Source organism: Cetorhinus maximus, chromosome 7 (genome assembly GCF_964194155.1).
Source record: "Cetorhinus maximus chromosome 7, sCetMax3.hap1.1, whole genome shotgun sequence".
Taxonomy (NCBI): Eukaryota; Metazoa; Chordata; class Chondrichthyes; order Lamniformes; family Cetorhinidae; genus Cetorhinus; species Cetorhinus maximus.
Genome location: NC_135885.1, coordinates 30030590 through 30051569, shown reverse-complemented (window position 1 = coordinate 30051569; position 20980 = coordinate 30030590). Strand labels below are relative to the sequence as shown.

The window sequence follows — 20980 nt, the reverse complement described above, 5'->3', positions numbered from 1 at the left end:
TTTTATAGTGTGATTATGTAAATGTAGCTGTATCAATGGGTTGTGTTGCTCATTTTCAGCCCCTCCAGTTTATATGAACTAATAACATGTCTGTACACACTGTGGAAATGCAAATCTGCTTGGGAACTGTCATTGTGGAAGTTGTTGGGCCTGACTGTGGATTTTGGTTCCTTACCCTTGCAGTGGTCTTGTTGAACAGATCACTGCTCTAACTTTGAATGAACGTGGGTGACTTCCAAAATTTGAATTAAGGTGAGCTGGTTAAATTGCTATCATAGGAGTTTTCTAAGTAGAAATATCGATTTACCTACTGATCCTGGTACAAAAGGGTGAATTTTAACTTGGGTCAGGATTTGGGAAGATGGGGACAGGGTGAATGCCAACCCTTGATCTCACCAATTTTAGTCCCAGACATCATTTGGACGCCACCAGTCAGCTGCCTGCAGAAACAGATGGGAAGCAGCTACTTGCCGGTGAGCAGGAGCAGGGATCCATATGGCAGGAGTTTGCTGACTAGTACTAGAGGGAGACACACCACAAGGAAGTTAGTCATGGAGGTGTGGGCCTAGGGTCTAGGGTTTTGAGAAGATCATACGTTAGGGCTGGGGAAGACTCCTGGATAGGGACCCAGAGGTGCACTCCTGGCCCCACAAGAAAGTTGAAAAGGAACATAGCTGTGTGGACTTCTCATCCTGGATCCTTTTGCTGCTGTTATCATCTGGCTGAAAGTCATCATGGTTTCCCTGCTCAGAGCATAGCTAAAATTGCAGTTTACAAAAAAGAAAAACTTGCAATTATAGCACCTTTCAAGACCTCATGACATCTCAAAATGCTTTACAGTGGTTTTGAAGTGTAGTCACTGTTGTGAAGTAGGGAACATGGCAGTCAATTTGCGCACAACAAACTTCCACAAACAGCAGCGTGACAATGACCAGATAATCTGTTTTTGTGATGTTGATTGAGGGATAAATATTTGCCAGGACACCAGGGATAACTCCCCTGCTCTTCTTTGAAATAATGCCATGGGATCTTTTACATCCACCAGGGAGGGCAGATACAGCCTGATTTAACATCTCATTGAAAGACAGCACCTCCAACAGTGCACTTTGGAGCATCAGTCTAAATTTTCTGCTCAAGTACCAGTGTGGGACTTGAACCCAGAACCTTCTGACTTGGAGACAAGAGTGATACCAATTGAGCCACAGCTGATGCTTGTGGTCTATAATGCCAATGAACTCCAATCTGCTTATTTAAAGAAGGATCCCGCTGGCTTTTAGCAGATACTCATGCTGCATGTTCAGAAGAGCAGATTAAAATGGAATATGGTGGGATCCAGAGAGGCAACTCCTGCTCGCCAATGCGGGGATATGTCGGGCGTGCCCCCCGACGTCACCCCGCGTCATTTAGATTTTCAGTTCAGCAGGCGTGCAGCCAAATCAGCTGCGCACCCACCGAACTGTCAAAGGCCTATTAAGGCCATTAAAAAACGTAATTAACATGATTAATGGACGTGCCCGTCCAACCTTAAGGTAGGCAGGCAGGCCGGGAGCCCAAGCAGGCTTCTGAAAAAACATGAAACCTCATCCAGGGGCGGGATGAGGTTTCATGAGGGTATTAAAATTTTTATGAAATGTTTAAATAAAAGAAATTGACATGTCCCAGCTCATGGTGACAGTGGCACATGAGTGGACGTGTCAGTAATTTTTTTCCCCTTCTCTATTGAAACTTTCAAACCTGAGCCGATCTCCCTGAGGCAGCACTTTGCCTCATGGAAATCAGTGCGCTCTTTTGCTCAGGGAATCCACACCCCCCACCACAGCCCGCCCGCACGGGGAGCACATAGTGCTTCCTGGTGGACGTCATGCTGGGCGAGCCTTAATTGGCCCGCCCATGTAAAATAGCAGCGCACCCCTAACCAGGGGCACCGATCAGGAACCTGCCCACTCGCTCCCACACAAACCTCCCCCCCCCCCCCCAAAGGGGGGGAAGATCCTGCCCCCTCATACTTTTTTCACTAGCTGGCTCCACTTTGTTCATGAAAGTGCTGATCTGACAGGGCTCTGACAGCTCTCTGATACCTCACGAAAAAAAATTGTTTGTTCTTTGTTTGTGATTCTGCAAAGTGAGTGTCAGCAAGCCTTCACAGCCTGTCCTTGCACAAGAAGTACTCTTCCGGGAGAGGTCACTGGATGGCAAGACCCTTGGTCAACTTTCCCCTTCCTTGTTTAGAAACACTAATGGAATTTGTAGTGTATATATAACCCTGCCGAACTGCAGAGGCACTTGGGACCTCCCAAGACTGTATGGCACTGAAGAATATCATGCACTGCATTTGTCCTGGAAAAGCACTCATCAAAAATACTATGGCAGCACATTGTTTATCCACAGCACATTCTGCTGCAGTATCTGAAACCTATGTTATGAATTTCTCAGATTATTCTCATTTAAGATGAACCCAAAGCAAAAATACAGGAACACATTGTCAGAGATCCGATAAATTTGGCTAATTATATGAGTGAAATTTCATGCAGCCAGGTGGTTCCTCTTACTTTTGGAAAAGAATGCTGAAAATCTGTTCCACATAAACCTTACAAAAGCATCATTCAACAGAATGCAAAGGGCAGGAGAGCAGAACAGTCTAGCCTGCGGACACCAATTACTCCAATTCTTTGATCATTCTACTAGGAAGCATGATGAAATGATGTAGGAAATGGAGCTGGTCACCTCAAATCCTGGCCATTTTCCCCTTCACTTGCTTCTTCCCACTGATCATTGAGCCAAGAATGGCACTGAATGCTGCCTACGGGCAAAACTATTTGCAAATAAAAGCAAGACGGGTCAAATTTTGTGCCCTTTTGAAGGCATCTAATCCTCTTAATGCTTAGAGTGCTGTCACAAGTGAGTCCTGTTTTAAACAATTCCTATTTAATTTTTACAGCCCAATTTATGGTAGCCTATTGTCTGTCCAATCTCAAGTGCTGAATAATTCACTCATCATAATGCCCTAATACTCAAAACTGACAAAACTGGAACCTGCCTACTCTGCTCTTATTGGTACTTGCATTTTTTCAGCACCAGCTCTATCAACCTTCTTGTCTGCTCATTGAGGCTGTGTCTGTTTAGTTGTTAACCTGAATGTTCTGTTCAGTTCTGAGCTGAGCTTTCTGTACCATATTCAGTGCACCATGCAGGATACATTCTTCTATCTCAAGCATTGCTTGTACCTCTGCCTTGTATTCTATTCAGTTGGAATCTCGTTCACCCCTTCATTTTCTTAAAGTTAGTTTTGGTAGTGCTTTCCTTTCCTGCCCCTACTGATTGCACCCGTAACAAACTTCAATTAATGCAGATCTCTAATCCAAGCTGCATCTTATTAAAAGCCCCCTATTCTCATCATGTATATTATGCTTACCCAGTCACGTTGACTTGGCTTCCTTTGCCTGGGTGAACATGCTTCAAGATGACAATATTCATTTTCAAATCCGTCCCTTGTCTTGCATCGCCATCCCATAATTTGCCATCCCACACACTTTATTCTTCTGATTCCAATTACATCTGCAGCCCGCCCAAAAAGAACCATTAAAGACTGATCCTTCAGCAATAATGCTCTGCCCTCCTCCCAAAATCACTTTCCGTGTTTCCCCTCACCACCTTCAAAATCACTCATAAAACTGCATTTGTGACAATGACCAAGTGTCCCCCATCCCACTTGAATTTAGTTTACTTCCGGCTCCTGTATTTGAGGAGCTTTACTTAAATGCAAATCATTGTTATACTAACTATGGATATTATACTCTACATTCTTCTGCTTTGGGGTCAAGTGACAGGCTGCTTCATATTGGATGAGTTGGGATTGTTCTCAACAGTTGAAGCTGTTCAAGAAGCTGTGGTTTTAGGAGGCAACTAGGCAGCTTTTGCCCAACTTGTTCAGGTTGAATTTTACCTCCTACCATTTGATCACATTTTAGCACGAACAGTGGTCATGAAAGATCGTAATAGACAAATTTAGCTCTTCAAATTTTCTATTTTAGCCATGTATAAGCATATTATGGCCCAAAGCAAAATTCCAATAAAACTGCAAGATTATCCACCTTTATTTGATATTCCATATTGGACTAAATGGGTTGAGCATAATCGCATTTGAAATTTACTATTTATGCATTTATTTATTTCCCCCCTAAAAGCTGTTAATTCCAGAAAAATGTGAAATGAGTCATGTTGGGGAAGAAAAGATGAAATAAAAGTCTTGTTCGTCCACATTGGCGCAAATCATGATGCTTCTGGCTTTCACTGTGAAAAAAGGCAGTATCTTCCATCCCACTAACTGGAATGGTTTCATGTACTACAGTTAATCTAGGGAACAAGCAGAAAGGAGATAGCTGAAGAAGCAAAATGTTTGATATTGGAAACCGTCCAGGCTGCACATAGCCAAAGTTGCCTTTGGAACCCACAGATCAAAAATGGGAGTGTACCTTTTGTTATTTGTTACCTAAATAAAATGAAGCTGTAATTCACCTAATATGAAACAGATGAACCCCAGTCTGCGAGTTTTAGAACCTATTCAGTAACACGGGGTGAGTGGATGTGCAAGTCAATTTGCCCTTATAACTTGGGGGAGATTGGGTATTTGCTTTGTGGAATGATCATATTGAAGTTTTCTATCATTCATTTATCAAGAAGCTACTCCCTGGAATTGGTGGGACAGCAACTCGTATCACCTGAGTAATCTGTAACCTTTTCAGTACCTCCTGTTCAAATGACTATATGTTGGCAGGAATTTCCTCCAAACAAAAGAGAAATTCCTGTTTGTAAACAAAGTGCGATGCCCATTTGTTGCAGTAATCCTTTTAGGAAGTATCTTTAAAGGGCGTTATTATTATAGATGAAAATTACTTTTTTAAAGTTCCAATGCAGCATTTTTTGCTGATCAACTTTTGTTACTGTAATAGTAATCGTTCCCTCAATAGCATAATACATGAACTTTAACTGTGCCAGAGATTCCATTTGGCCTGATTTTCCAACATTACTCTATATTCAAAATGAGTTCAGTTTCTGTCCATGACTGAAAATGACGGCAATGGCCACAAGTATGCAAATCAACAACATTTGAATCCGTGGTTCAGTTTAAGTATACAAAAAAATTATACCAAGATAAAGATATTGAATGGAGTATTTTCTATTGCGTGAAGGGAGGAAACTTTTAAGATTTGTAAAATTAGGATGTCGCTATGATTAGATTCAGAAGTTGTTTTGTACTTTTCGTTTGATATCGCTCCTTTTTAATATTTTTGTAAGAGAAACAAAATCTAGAATTATGTCAAACCTTTCACCAAAGTTTCCATTAACCTTAAAATGACAGACTGCTATTTTATGCAGAACATATTGAACCATGTAAAATGACTGAAGTGCTGTTAACTAGAACGCCTATTTTAAAAACATCGTCTGTGAATTAATTTTAGTTGATTTAAATCCATCTGTCTTTTTTCCAGCGTTTGGGTTTAGTCTAACCTTTTGTTGAAACCATTATATCAAAACTGTGACTGCTAGATTTGGAGGACTGCCTAAGTGTGGCCTGCCTGTCTTTATCAGACAATCAAAACCCTGTGGCAGTGTCAATTGTGGGGTTATCTGGCCTGTGACTTTCATTGTCCTTTGAGAAGATATCAAATTCTACAAACACACTTTATGCAAGCTGTGAGGTTTAAAAGTCAGATTTATGTCAAAAAAAAATTGTGATTCGACCTGCCATATGTGGATGGTGGGCAGCAGGAGTGACAAATCAGAGGCAACTTATTCTTACTTTTCCAAAAATAAAATTTTAGTTTGTGACATTGAAATCTGCAGTAATATTTTTGATTCTACCTTTTGTACCTAGTTTTCTGCATTCAAATGGGTGTTAAATACTTGCTGTGTTTTTAAATTGGAATACTCTTCTCTTGCCTGGGTGAGTGCAGCTCCAATAACACTCAAGAAGCTCAACACCATCCGGAATAAAGCAGCCCGTTTGATTGGCACCCCATTCACCACCTTCAACATTCATTCCCTCCACCTCCGACACACAGTGGCAGCAGTGTGTGCCATGTACACGATGCACTGCAGCAACTCATCAATGCTTCTTCAACAGCACCTTTCAATCCTGCGACCTGTACCACCTAGAAGGACAAGGGCAGCAGATATATGGGAACGCCATCACCTTGAAGTTCCCTTCCAAACCACACACCATCCTGATTTGGAACTATATTGCTGTTCCTTCACCATCACTGGGTCAAGATCCTGGAACTCCCTCCCTAACAGCCCTATGGGTGTTCCTACAACACATGGGGCAGAATTTTCTGCCTGTCGGGCGGGTGGGCCCGACCTGATCTCCGGAGGGCGGGGAGCCGATCCCCGCCGGAGAAGCGGGCCCCGCCGCCATTTTACATGGGCGGGCCAATTAAGGCCTGCCCAGTGTGACATCAGGCGGGAAGCGCTATGTGCTTCCTGTGCGGGTGAGGGATTCCCCAAAAGCAAGAGTGCGCTCTTTCGCGCATGCGCACAATAGAGCGCACATCTCCCTGAGGCTAAGTGCTGCCTCAGGGAGATCGCTTACACTTTGAAAAATAGAAAAAAACATTTCCTAACATGTCCCCCTCATGTGACAATGTCACATGAGATGGGACATGTTCATAATTTACATAATAACTTTATTAAACTTCTTAAAACCCTACATGAAACCTCATCCCGCCGGTGGATGAGGTTTCATGTTTTATCTATTTGCCACTGGGGCTCCTGGCCTGCCCGCCAACCTTAAGGTTGGACAGGCAGGTCCTTTAATTGTGTAATTGATCCTGTCAATGGCCTCAATTGGCCATTGACAGGTTGGCGGGCCCACAGCTGATTTTGCTGTGCCCCTACCTTCCTGAAAACTTAAATGGCCCAGGATGACGTCGGAGGTTCCGCCCGACGTCATCCCGCGTCATTTTACGCGTCGGCGGGGCGCCCCCTGATTGCCGACGGCAAAATTCTGCCCATGGACTGCAGTGGTTCAAGCAGGCAGCGCATCATCACCTTCTCAAGTGCAGTTAGGGATGGGCAATAAATGCTGGCCCAGCCAGTGATGCCTAAATCCCATGAACGAATCAAAAAAAATGCCTGGAAATTGTCAGCAGGAAAATCTACGTAACACATACATGCCATTTTCTATTGTTCTCTGCTTGAAGCATGAGATAGAACAGGCCTAAAATGATTTAAATATCAGGTTACTGAGTGTAAAAGCATAAAACAGTTTTGGCCTTGTGAAAAGTCACAGACCATACAATGCATCCCATCTTATATTAAACAATGCTGTGGAAATTGCTATAAATGGGAATAGGAGCAAAGCTGATTTGAAGTTATTGGGTGCTTCGAACACAGCACACTCTCGCAATTTAATATGCATTTCTGAATTACGTTCTTGGCTCTTGAATAGTGTGGAATGAGCAAAACAATACACACTTTAGGCATGGAGTAATAAAGCAGTAACACTGTCATTCCAGTGTTTCGGAAAAATGATTAATGATCCTACTGCATTTGAGTGTGTTGCTTTAGGAAAAACTCAATGTAGCTTTTGAAGCATTGAAATTCCTCTGTAGCATGTAATGTTGAATTACATTTTTCTTCACTTGAAGTAAAAGATTCATGTCCTGTAAACTTTAATTATGGGCAGAATTTTGCTGTCGGCACGCGGAGGCTTTTTATTAAAAAGCTTTATAACCCACTCAATCTCCCTGAGGCAGCTCCATGCCTCAGGGAGATTGCTGTGCTCTTTCGCGCGCATGAGTGAAAGAGCGCAGGCCTCGACTCCTCCCCCCCGCCCCTCCTCCCGCCCGCACAGATAGCGCTGAGCGCTACTGGCCGCCCATTACGCTGGGTGGGGCTTAATTGGCCCGCCCGTGTAAAATGGCGGCACACGGGCAGCAATCAGCTCTGTGCCCGCTCCCACCTAGCCCACACGCCTTAGAAAACATTCTCCCCTGTGTGTTAAACGACCAACCCATGTTGCCTAATATATTTTGGCTATAATGTGTTCCCTTTTATTCATTGGACAGGATTTTCCCTCCGTCGGGGGTGAAGTTCAAGTGCGGGCGTGCACAGGCGCACCTCCAATCGGCGCCCCCCAATCGAGGGCGCGGCGCCATTTTACATGGGCGGGCCAATTAAAGCTCACCCAGTGTGACGTCTGCACGGAATCGCTATGCACTCCCTGTGCTGCCCGGGGTGGGGAATCCCTAAACCTGAGAGTGTGCTCTTTCGCGCATGCGCACGGACGAACGCACTCATCTCCCTGAGGCTAAGTGCAGCCTCAGGGAGATCGGCTGTACTGTTAAAAATAGGAAAAAAAATTCCCTGACATGTCCCCTCATGTGACACTGTCACATGAGTTGGGTCATGCCCATAATTTTTTTAAAAACTTTAATAAAATTTTTAAAAACCTACATGAAACCTCATCCCGCCCGTGGATGAGGTTTCATGCTTTTTCTAATTCCCGCCGGGGCTCCTGGCCTGCCCGCCAACCTTAATAATTAGTTGAATGACTCTGTCAATGGCCTCAATTGGCCATTGACAGGTCGGTGGGTGCACAGCAGATTCTGCTGCGCCCCCGCCTACCTGAAAATTTAAAAGGGGCGCGGTGACGTCGGGAGTTGTGCTCGATGTCACCACGCGCCATTTTACGCGTCAGCGAGCGGGCCCCGCCCCCCTGCTCGCCGATGGGAAAATCCTGCCCATTATTTCAATAAAATGAGTTCAAACATTTCAAAAAGGGTCATTGATTCTACACTGGGCTTTCAATGTATTGTTCTGTTGTCTCAGGAAATTTTAAGAGGGTTTAGTCGCAGGCAGCCTGGTAGTCTCCTGTTTATAGCAACCACTTTCCAATTAAATAATCATGGATTTGAAGAATCCCAGCATCACTGCTTTCACATCCACCTGCCGTGGTTGGACAGGGTCTTGTGGAGGGCAGGGTGGGGGAAATAGCTGCAGTTTGTTTTAGGGTGGGAGCGGGGGAAAGAAGAAAATTAGAAAGTAAAGAATGTTTTGAGTGTCTTTTAAATATCCCTTATTTAATCAGCCTGTAATGTGTGCAAGAGTTAAGGTGAGGAATGGTAGATTCAGCACTTGAAACTCTTACTTTCTGCAGCAGTTTGAAAAGTACTATTGAACAAAATTAAATGCCACTTCTCTATTCTCCAGCATGCCATTATTGAAGTTTTAGCTTAAGTCACCCTAGAGGAATAGTAGCTATGTCAGTAACAGCAACAACTTCTATTTATATAACACAGTTAACATTGGAAAATGGCTTGAGGAGTTTCACAGGATTATAGTCAAACAAAAGTTGACACCAACGTGACAGGTTTTAGGTAGTACAGAGGCAGGGAAAGCCTGCCTTTAGACAAGTGAAATGCTTGGAGTTCAGTTAGCTGTATTTTTAAGATGGACAATCAGGAATTTAGGTAGGGCAAGAAAGATAATACAGAACTCACAGGACCATGGAATGGTTACAGCACAGAAGGAGACCATGTGACCCATCATGTCTGTGCTGTCTGTCTGCAAGAACAATTCAGCTTGTCCTATTCTGCAGACTTACCTCATAAACATGCAACTTTTTTTTCTCTTCAGGTAGTTAACCAATTCTTGAAACCTAAGATTGAATCTGCCTTCACCACGCTGCCAGGCAGTGCATTCCAGATTCTAACTACACACTGCATAAAATGGATTTCTTCAGGCCCTCTTTGGCTCTTCTATCATTCACCTTGAATCGATAACCTCCTCTGGTTCTCAACCCTTCCACCAATGGGAGCAGTTGCTTTCTGGAGAGGGGATAGGTAGGCTTACAAAGCAAAGGATATGGTGGCAGTGCAGGGCAGCTACTTAGGTAATGATACCCAGAGTGTGACAGAAAGGGACAGAGTGTACAAACATTAAAAAAGCGGCAAATAGAGTCAAAGGGGGGGAAAAGGGGGCTCTTTACTTAAATGCCCATAGTATTCGGAACAAAATAAATGAATTAATGGCACAAATAGAAGTTAATGGGTATGATCTTATAGTCATTAGGAAGACATGGTTACAAGGAGATCAAAGCTTGGAACTAAATATTCAGAGGTATGTGACTTTTCAAAAGGACAGGCAGGGAGGAAAGGGTGGTGGGGTAGCTCTGTTAGTATGAGATGGAATAAGTACAATAGCAAGAAATGATCTTGGATCGAAAGTTGTGGAATCCATATGGGTGGAGGTAAGAAATAACAAGGGGAAGAAGACGCTGGTGGGAATAGTTTATAGGCCCCCTAAAATAGCTATGCTGTTGGACAGAGAATAAATCAGGAAATAATGAGGGTATGTAAAAAAAAAAGGCTGTATATTAATCATGGGTGCCTTTAATCTTCATGTAGATTGGGAAAATCAAATTTGCAGAGGTAGCCACGAGCAGGAATTCATAGGGCAGGATTTTCCCATCGGTGAGGGGGGGGCGGGGCCTGCTTGCTGATGTGTAAAATGATGTGCGGTGACGTCGGGGGGGAGCTCCCGACATCACCGGGCCCCATTTAAATTTTCAGGAAGGCAGGGGCGCAGCGAAATCAGCTGTGCACCCACCGACCTATCAATGGCCAATTGAGGCCATTGACAAGGTCAATTAAGTAAGTAAAGTTGGTGGGCAGGCCAAGAGCCCCGGCATGAACTAGAAAAAGCATGAAACCTCACCCACGGGCGGGATTAGGTTTCATGTAGGTTTTTAAAAATTTTAATAAACGTTTTGTAAAAATTATGGACATGTCCCAACTTATGTGACCGTGTCACATGAGGGTACACGTTAGGGAAATTTTATTTTTCTATTTTTAGGTTTTTAACATTTTGAGCCGATCTCCCTGAGGCAGCAGTTAGCCTCAGGGAGATGAGTGTGCTCTTTCGTGCGCATGCGCGAAAGAACGCACTCCTGATTTTGGGATTCCCCCCCGCCCGCACAGGTAGCGCAACATGGGGAAAATTCAGCTCATAGAATGTATTCAGGACAGTTTCCTAGAATAATATGTGATGGATCCAACTAAGGATCAGGCTATTTTGGATCTGGTAATGTGTAATGAGGCGGGTTTAATAAATGGTCTCAGAGTAAAAAATCCTCAAGGAAACAGTGACCATAACATTAGCATTCAGTTTGAAAGTGAGAAACTTAGTTTGGAAATGACTGTGCTAAATTTAAATAAGGGTAATTACAAAGGAATGAGGGCAGAGTTGGCTGGAGTGGACTGAGAATTTGGATTTCCAAAAGGCGTTCGATAAGGTACCACACATAAGGATACTTAATAAGATAAGAGCCCATGGTGTTGAGGGTAGTATATTAGCATGGATAGAGGACTGGCTAACTAATAGAAGGCAGAGAGTTGGGATATGGGGGTCATTTTCAGGATGGCAATCTGTAACTATTGGAGTGCTACTGGGATCAGTACTGGGGCCACAGTTACTTACAATATATATTAATGACTTGGATGGGGGAAATGAATGTACTATCGTCAAGTTTGTGGATGACACAAAAATAGGTGGGAAGGCAAGTGGTGAGGATGACACAAAGAGTCTACAGAGAGATATAGACAGGTTAAGTGAGTGCGCAAAAATGTGGCAGATGGAATATAATGTGGAAAAGTGTGGTTATGCACTTTGGCAGGGAGAATAGAGGAGCTGAATATTATTTAAATGGAGAAAGATTGAAGAAAGCTGCAGCACAGAGGGATTTGAGTGTCCTCGTGCATGAATCACAAAAAGCTAGCATACAAGTTCAGTAGGTAATAGGTAAGACAAATGGAATGTTTGCCTTTATTTCAAAGGGAATGGAGTATAAAAATAGGGAAGTCTTGCTAAAACTATACAAGGCACTAGTTAGACCACACCTAGAATACTGCGAACAGTTTTGGTGCCCTTATTTAAGGAAAGATATATTGGCATTGGAGGTAGTCCAGAGAAAGTTCACGCGGTTGATCCCGAGGATGGAGGGCTTTTCTTATGAGGAGAAGTTGAGTAGGTTGGACCTGTACTCATTGGAGTTTAGAAGAATAAGAGGCGACCCTTATTGAAGCATATAAGATTCTTAGAGGGCTTGACAGGGTAGATGCTAAGAGGTTGTTTCCCCTTGTGGGAGAGCCTAGGACCAGAGGGCATAATCTCAGAGTAAGGGGCCACTCATTTAAAACAGAGATGAGGAGGAATTTCTTCTCTCAGAGGATAGTCAATCTGTGAAATTCTTTACCATCGAGGGCTGTGGAGGCTGGATCGTTAAGTATATTCAAGGCTGAGATAGACAGACAGATTTTTAATCAGTAAGGGAATCAAGGGTTATGGGGAAAAAGTAGGAAAGTGGAGTTGAGGATTATGAGAGCAGCCATGATCTCATTGAATGGCGGAGCAGACTCGATGGGTCAAATGGCCTACTTCTGCTCCTATGTCTTACGGCCTTAATTAAATAAAAAATAAGTATGAATTTTTGGGCAGAATTTTTATTCTGCTGGGGTTATTGCGTCGGGAAATTTTTTACAGATTTTTAAAATCCTTATTGTTGATTTTAATATTTTTCAGCCTCCTGCCTTCAGGGAGCTTTCAGTGCAAGCTCCCCGGTGCATGCGCAGAGTTTTGTGCTCGCACTCCACCCGCCCCCACCCCGGCAGCATGAGGTGCTCGGCGCACTATTCACACTGGCTGGCCGTTAATTGGCCAGCCAGTGTGAAATCGCATTTGGGGACCGATTGCGGGCAGTGGACCGTTTCCCGGCTGCTCCTGGGCCCACCTGCTGTACCTGCCCGACGACCCGGCAACCCTGCCCATGGTATTGGTGTGAGTTTGGGCTAATTGCCCAATGATAATGAACTTTTCTCACCACAACGTTTTAGGGCTGGTGTTTCTGGGCAGAAAGAGCCTCTGTCAGTTTGCATATATTGAATGAGGACATGGGTACTGGAATAATGATTTCAACTGTCAAAACAGCTATGGGAGCGATTCTGAATTTTTGTTTGACTTTTTAAAGGATTAAATTTATATTGATCCGTAACTTTCGAGCTCCCCAGCATCAGGTTTGGGGGATGCCCCAAAGATGCGCTGGGGAATCCCACTCAGAACTTCACAGGTATGCATTTACACGGCAATTGCCCAGAATTGCAAACTTCCTCTGGGCAATTTCCCTGCTTTGGGAACCATCCGAAAATGCAATTTAAAATGCAAATTTCAAGTGGTTCGGACAGGGTTACACCAGAAAAAGTTAGAAGTAAAAGCTCTTCTAACTTCTGGGTTATTATTGTAAAGACCCAGACCGATCACCCCACGGGACTCCCCAACACCCCCGACCCCCCAGCCCACCCGACTGTCCGCACCCACCCTCTCCCAATGTCCAACCCCCCACCCTGCAAATGTCTGACCCTCCCCACCCCTCCCGAATGTCTGACCCCCCCCCCCCCACCCACCCACCAGCGCACCACCCCCCTGATGTCTGACCCCCCCACCACACCCCCGATGTCCAACCCCCTTCCCTCATCCTCACCCAACCTCCAATCCCTCTCACCCCACGCCCCCAATCCTATCCACTTACTTTAGGCACTTACCTTCTCCCTGGCCTGTCAATTTCAATTGGACCTTTAAACTTACACGGTTTGCGGCAGCTAGTGCCGTAAAAAAAGGGGGCGTGGCCTCCTTCAATTCGCCGGTGCTGGACTTCGGAGGCAGCTGCGCTGCCTGGTTCTCGTCCAGCCTGAGTCTAAATGTCAGGCAAGACAGGCACGGAAGAAATTTGGTGAGGTAAGTGGGCACAGAGTGGCAATCTGACGCTGATTTCCACTCCAAGGAAATTATGGCCCATTACTTTCTTAACATGATTCTCTTCAAATTTATTCAGCTTTTAAAAAAATTTTTATTCAAATTTATCCATGATTCCATTAAAGTTGATATAAAATTCTGTCTACATACATATGACAGGTACTGCATCAGCTTAGTTTTGACAGATTCTTGGGCCTGGTTTCTAGTCACTGCACCACATTCTCTGTCATTTATGCTCACATTAGGCTTTGCTGCAGAGGAACACTGGGGTGCACATTGTGGTGGAATCCTCCTGCCTTCCCACTGAAGCTCTCAGCAGGTGGATCGGGTTAACTAAGTGGACACTTTAGTTCGAGTTCTGTGGCGAGCTCCATATCTTCACTGCTGACCACAAATTACTGACCGTTACATTCTCCTGTCTCTTTAAGGCTGTTGAGTTTAAGTGGAGTTTCTGTGCTGATCTCATCTGTTTACCCCTGCACTTATCAGTGTGAGGGGAAAATTGGGGAGGGAAGAGGATATGAAAGACAAGAAGGGAAGGAAGGGGGGAAATAAACTACATGGCAGGTTTCATATGAGCTGTTAGTTTGTTTGAGAGCTGCACACTGATGCATATAAACACAGTAAATGAGCAGTTAGAAGATAGAATAGTAATTACATTGGGTGGTGTACTTGGGCCTGTCTTTATCAGTCCAAACACTAAGACTACTAAAGAACATCAAAGAAATACAGGTTAAGTTGTGAAGCAATCAACTAAGACTGGACATCTGTAAACAAATACTGTTACCTTTGTAGCCTTTCCCTTAAAAAGCTTTCCATTTTTTATTTGTTTTGAAAAGGTGGTGTACTATACAGAGAGCGGAAACCCGAATGCCTTGTTTCTGAGATTGATTGGGAGTAAACTCTATTCCTCTTTGTTTCAAGTCAAATTATCTGATTTTTTTTGTTGCACTAAGTTTCTACTTTGTTGTGTTATTTGCATTGCTGAGTGCAAATTAATGGCCCAGATCTCCCGGCCTCGGGATGGCCGGAGACCGGATGTACCCCAGAAAATGCGCCACAGGACTCCTTGGAAGTCCCAGCACACTGACTCAGTGAGAATTGCCCCGGAAGTTTGAATTTCTGATGGGTAATTCCCCAGCTCCCCGGCACCCACCAAAAAAGCCTCCAGCTCTGGGCTTAGAGTCGGAGACATTGGAGAGTTCCAACTTACTTACCTGAATAGCCACCCAGGAACTGTTAGACTGAAAAGGAACAGGTCTAACTCCTGGTTAAATATACAACTGACACCCCAACCCCAATCACTCGTACTGAACCCCCCCACCCACCACCCCACCTTGTTCTAACACATTCAGAAGTTCTGAAATACTCTTTATTTAAAGAAGTGTGTGTATGCGTGCATGCAGCACATACACCTATTTGCAGTAAGGTTCTGCTCTTTCGCTGATACTCTGTAAATTGAAGTATTGGAAAGCACACTACTGCTAACCCTTCCATGGCACGACAGGATGTGCTCAATGACTGGAGATGCCCCATTTCATCAAAGAAATAGGAAAAAAACCACAGAGTTGAAAAATGACAACTTTTGACAGATAAAAATGAATGCACTCTCCAGAACTCATTTGCAGCTGTCACTTTTAATAATTTCTTTCCAGTGCACCAGAAATTTTGCATGCCTTTGACACCTTTCTCATTGGGTTTTATTTGGCAGCCCCTTCAAGGTTCGTATTGCCTCTAAGAGTCTAAACGTCCTCCTCCTTTTATGGCTACAGCCAGTATTGCACCACAGTGTATTACACCTGCTGAACCTGAATGAGGACCTAAATTAAGTTTGGGCATTCGATTCTTGGTTCCAGCAAGGAGCAGTCCTGGTGCTTTCCACGATAATTCAATTGGCTGTGTGGAGATGAGCTCAAATGTTTGTTTTGTGAATGTTGATAAATGACAGCAATGGCATTTCAAATCCTGTTCCGAAAAATTTAAATTTGGAAAAGCCTTTCGTTATTCAGCGCCACACCACTGCCTGTATCTGCATTGTCGTGATAGGCAGAGGTATGGATTTGTCCTGGGCAATGTTTAACTTGTCTTCAACATGGTGTTGGCCAAATATACATTCCCCTCCTTGTTTTATTGTAATCTCTTAAGTAGTCATCATAGATCAGTGTTTTTAATATTTTAATATGAACTATTACAGCCTCAGATACAAGTGATTGATAACACAGTCCGCACTTCATTGCATGTTTCAGTTTGACTCTTTGGGCCAAATTTTCATTACTGGGCAGGTAGCAGGGCAGATCCATCTTGGTTTAAATGGCTCCATTAAACCCAATTTTCACTCTGGGGAGGCAAGGCAGGATCAAATCGTGGCCAACCGACTGTGGAAGCGTACCCTAGGCAGCCATGGACGTGGGTGAGTGGCGAGGTGGGCTGGTTATAAGGCTTGCACGGCACTCTGGGACTTCATCATGGCTGCTTTCGAAGCCGTTAGGCCCTCTAGCCCCCACCCTTCACACCCTCTCAACCCCTCCCCCACCACAACAGACCCCATGCCACCTCTATGCAAGCTCATGCGCCCCACCTAAACCCCATTTCTCCTTAAACAGACCTTACCCACCATTCAAGAGTATCTGCTTATTCGTGATTTCATACTGCGGCTTGAGGCCCTTGGACCAGTAAAAATTGAGTCTATTTCAATTCAGCACTAATTTAAAATGACCCTGCTGAGCTCGGGTTTCCCTTAGAAAGGGCCCGCCCCCTTCCCTCTGCCCACAACAATTGAATAGGTGGGAAATGGGGGGCAGGACTTCTTCATCTGTCTCCCGTGCGCCATTTTTAAAGGCCCACTGAGTGTTCCTGACCCCGTGAATATCCAGCTCTCTAACGTTATAGGCTTGAACTGCCTGAACCCACACATTAGAGACCTCTGGTTATTGAGCAGGAAGACAGGCACGCAACCTGTAAATTAGTGCACCATGCCATTGGAGGCATGCCCGCCACTTGCCCACCCACACCCACCACGATTTTACAGGTGGCAGGGAGGCATCGGGTAGGCTTGTCAAATCATGGTGGGTGTGGATGGGCAGACAGCGGGAATGCTGCTAATGGCCCAATTGAGGCCCTTAAGTGGACAATTAATGCCCCAATTAAGGGCCTCATCCCGCCGTCGCTCTGATTTAACGGGCAGCAAGAGACGCCTGCACCCAGTGTGTAGCATGGCAGGTTTAATCCTGTGGACTGTTGATCAGGGAAAGGTGGGGTGGGCGGGGGATGCCTCCTTCCTGCCCCCTCCCCCAGCAACTTTGCCTCCCCCACGTCCACCCTCCCGCCTTGTCCAACAACCTCCCAGGCCCCCTGCCCCCCGCAATGCTAGCAGCGGCCACCGATCCTGCTATGACACAGAGCTGCTGGCCTCTGGCCTGCAACACTGTGAGGGGGGACTGATACTAATTAAAGGGCTTACACCCAAAAAATTAAAACAAGGCAAGCCTGCAAAGCAGAGGCTCGCTCTCAGCGTTAATCCAGCCCCATATTTGATTTGGTTTCATGTTTCAAGAACTTGAAAGCATTATTATTGAAAAAGGAAAATAACATGGATTTACACATAGTACAATGATGCAGGACCTACCGAAAACACCTGAGAAATTCTGTTTAGTAATTGCTATAATTTATATGCAAATGCATAATCATGTAAAGCATAATAAATATGTAACATACGGTGATGTGTTGGGTCAAACCATAAGAGCACCTTTGTGTCAGTCTAGAGTGAGGGTTCAAAATTTTCTATTCAGTACAAAGTTATGCTGCTACTGTTTGCTTCCAAATTAACTCTGCTGCAAGAATCATCATACTGAAATTGCATAGGAGATCATGGAATAATAAAACGTTGTTAGATCTGTTGAGTTTGAGTCCCATTCTTCTCCCAGATCACATACAAGCTATATTAAGTCTATGGAGGTGAAACTGGTCAATGTCAGAAGTGCGATAGGGAAAGTGAATCAACAGCCGATTTTATTTTTCACTGAGCCCAATCTTCTTTCCACTGAAGTTCACAGGACAATAGCTCAAACTCTTTTTGGAGACTCACTTCCAATTCTCACCATTGTTTTTACTTGGTTTGAAATTAGAATTCAAAATTTTGGCAATATTTTCCAAGAAAACAAAAAGCGACCCAGTGGAAAACCGGCTGGCTATGCGCTACAAGCTGTTTAGCGCTGCTGGTGTAGATCAATCTTACGCCCTGTGAATTTCCTTAGCCATTCCCCGGACTGTGACCTGAACTCAAGAGAAAGGCCAGGGCTCAGATATTATGCCAGGTTCCAATTCAACTTGGAAAACCTGCTCAGCCTTACAAAATCAAACATATCAGACCAGGGACACCTTATGCCTAGAGTTCCCACTTCCCAGCTCATTTGGGATGAGTATAAGACTGGAGGACAGTGCCTAAATCAGATGACCCGTGCAGTTTTCCAGAAGACCAAAAATTGGGGTCACGTAGAGGGGGCAGGGGTTTGAATGCAGCCTAAGGAAATGACGGAGGGTGCCAGAATTTTACAGCAGAATGGAACAGGCAGGAAGCATCTATAATGCCTTGGGCAATCGCCAACCCCATGCACAAGAGGTGCCCCTTCACTGACCTGGCAAATCTGGCATCAGTGCTGGGATTGTCCCCTTTAACTTATTGGCCCTTTTGTAAATGTTATCCTCATCTTCACAAAATACAGCAATGACTTGTTTACTACTCACATGGTCCTTGTCTAAATTTGTGCTGTCGGCAATTGTTCTGCAGGTGGTAATAAGTTGAAGAATCAACTATTCCGTTTGAACTGGGCTTGGATCTCTCTGGAAAAGGAGTACTACCTAATAGATGAGAATTCTAAATTCCTGGAGGTTTCATTGAAGCGCAGAGGATATCTGGGAGAAACCTCATTTGTTAGTAAGTACCTCTCCGCAACTAGAAATTGCTACAAAATAATATGCGATTGTATTATTTGTCTTTCATTTCCCATCCACAAAGTACTGGCTGATCGAGTCAACATATAATACACTATGTATTTTATCTAATATATTTCTTCATAGATGGGTATCTCCAAAGTACTGGCTTTAGCACTGTCAGTGTTATTTATAAACTTATAAATTCTGTCAGGCTGTGCATTTTATTGTGCTTTCTGTAGTAACTGTCTTGGTCGAGTTTTGATGTGTATTAGGAGCTATGATGTATTGTCCTAAATCCCAACACTAAAGCCGGAATTTTCCACTCCCATTCACGGTGGGCGTCATGGCGGGCGGGGAGAAGAATTCAGTGGGAGGGGCAGAAATTGATTTCATGCCGATGTGAAATCACAGTGGGATTATATAATGGTGTCTGCCATGGCGCTTCGTAAATCCCGCTGGAGGCTGGCATGAACCCGATTTGCATCCCGCTAATGAGATGCTAAATAAGGCCCGACTGGAATTGTACCCCCACGCCCAATTTATCGTTACATTGACGGGAAAAGCGCTGGTCCAGAACACATTTGGACAAGCGTGACGTGCAGAAGTCCCTTCAGGGCCTTGCTCAGGTCACAGACATCTGAGGAGAAGATGATGCTGGAGCCCTACAGCTACTGGATCCTGGAGGAACACGTGCATCGCATGCTGGGTGGATCCTCATGGACATGGATCTGTCGCGAAGCAGCTCTTAGAAGGTGGAAGGTGTCCACGCAGCGGCTTTGATTTTGCTGAGGCTTTGGAACTTCATGGACTTCATCATGGACTAGTTCGGATGATCAGTGAAGTGGGGGGGTGGGGCGGTGGGAGAGGAAGGTGTACCGGGCGTGGGGGTCGTGGTTGAGGTTGGAAGGGGCAGGGAGGGAGGGTGTCAGGGGTGGTGGGGGGAAGTTGGGAGTAGGGGAGGAGAAGGTGTCGGGGGTGTGAGGTTGGAAGCAAGGGGGCGAAGTTGACGGGCATGTGAGATGGGATAGGGAGGCGAAAGTGTCAGGGGAGGTGAGGTTGAGAGGGGGAAGGAGGGAGTAATGGGGCAGAATGGTGCAAGTGGGGAGGTAGGTGTAAAGAAAGTGGTTCAGATAGTGGAAGGTGTCCAGGGGAAGGAGGGCGTTTGGAGGGTTGAAGGTGTCCGGAGAGAGGGGAGGAAGGAGTAAGGGTGGAGGAAGGAGTAAAGGTGGGGGGTGGGGTGGAATGTCCAGGTGAATGGCTGACTATCTCCTGGGGAGTGAACTCAGGGTAGGCATGGTAGGATGGAATGGCGAGTGTGAGAGGGGGCAGAGGGAGCCAGTAGAGTGGGAGGGTGAGTGTGTGCCAATACCAGTCGGAGCAGCGAGGGTGGTTGGTGGGGACACTGAGGCAAAAACGGACCACGGGTGGGAAGGAGGAGGCTGGGGAACTCAATGTGGATGGGGCTGGGATTTTCAGGATGGTAGGGAAAGTGCACGTTCACCTGGACGTACTAGAATGACAAAGGTTCAGGCTGTAGGGTAACGGTGGGGAAGACGAAGATGATGCTGGGCGTGGACAGTAATGGAAAGGACATGGGTTAGTGGGGGAGGGGAAAGGACAGGAAGCTAATCACAAACTTAATGACTGCCATGCTGTGCAAATGGAAAGTGGGCGGAGCCTCATTGGGCAGGTACAGGTGCTGCATGGGAGTGTGATCAGTGGGTGGGCGGAGATGCAGGTCAGCTCAGAGAGACAACTGAAAGGGAACCCCAGCAGGCAGCATTCAAAATGCTCAAGACAGTGAGATGACTGTGATGGAGAGCGCTTGCATGAACTCCGAAAGACCCTGCCCCACACACACACTTCTCCCTCTGGAATCACGTTCTGGCTGCATGCAGCTGAAATGCTAGTTGGGGGGATGATACAGGGGGAGGACTCGCGAAGCCTGGAAATGAAGCTGAAAGACAACATTACACATTATTCAGTGAAAGTGAAGATATTTTCACATTATAAAGTGACAAAATGTGTTCACCCGTGCAACCACTTGTTATCAGAATTTCTTAACTTTTCTAGGCCTACCACTTCTTCTAGGTGCTGCCCTGACATCCACAGCAGGGGTGGAGACAGCCTGTGCAATGGTTGGCCTTGTTGCCTCGGATGACTTCGGCGTTGGTCCCCTAGACAGCCGAGGCCTTGAGGGCCCATCTTGCTTTGGCTGTCCTCCTGTGGACCAGCTACTTCT

At 45.2% G+C, this 20980-nt stretch overlaps 1 protein-coding gene across 1 annotated transcript in view; it reads left to right on the top strand.

Annotated features, from left to right (window-relative positions):
- LOC144682690 (FRAS1-related extracellular matrix protein 2-like) overlaps positions 1–20980 on the top strand; it is a 266621-nt gene that overhangs the window by 71418 nt on the left and 174223 nt on the right. The window contains exon 3 of the mRNA XM_078545282.1: positions 18593–18739. Within this exon, the coding sequence (XP_078401408.1) occupies positions 18593–18739 (147 nt within the window). The remainder of the gene's footprint in view (positions 1–18592; positions 18740–20980) is intronic.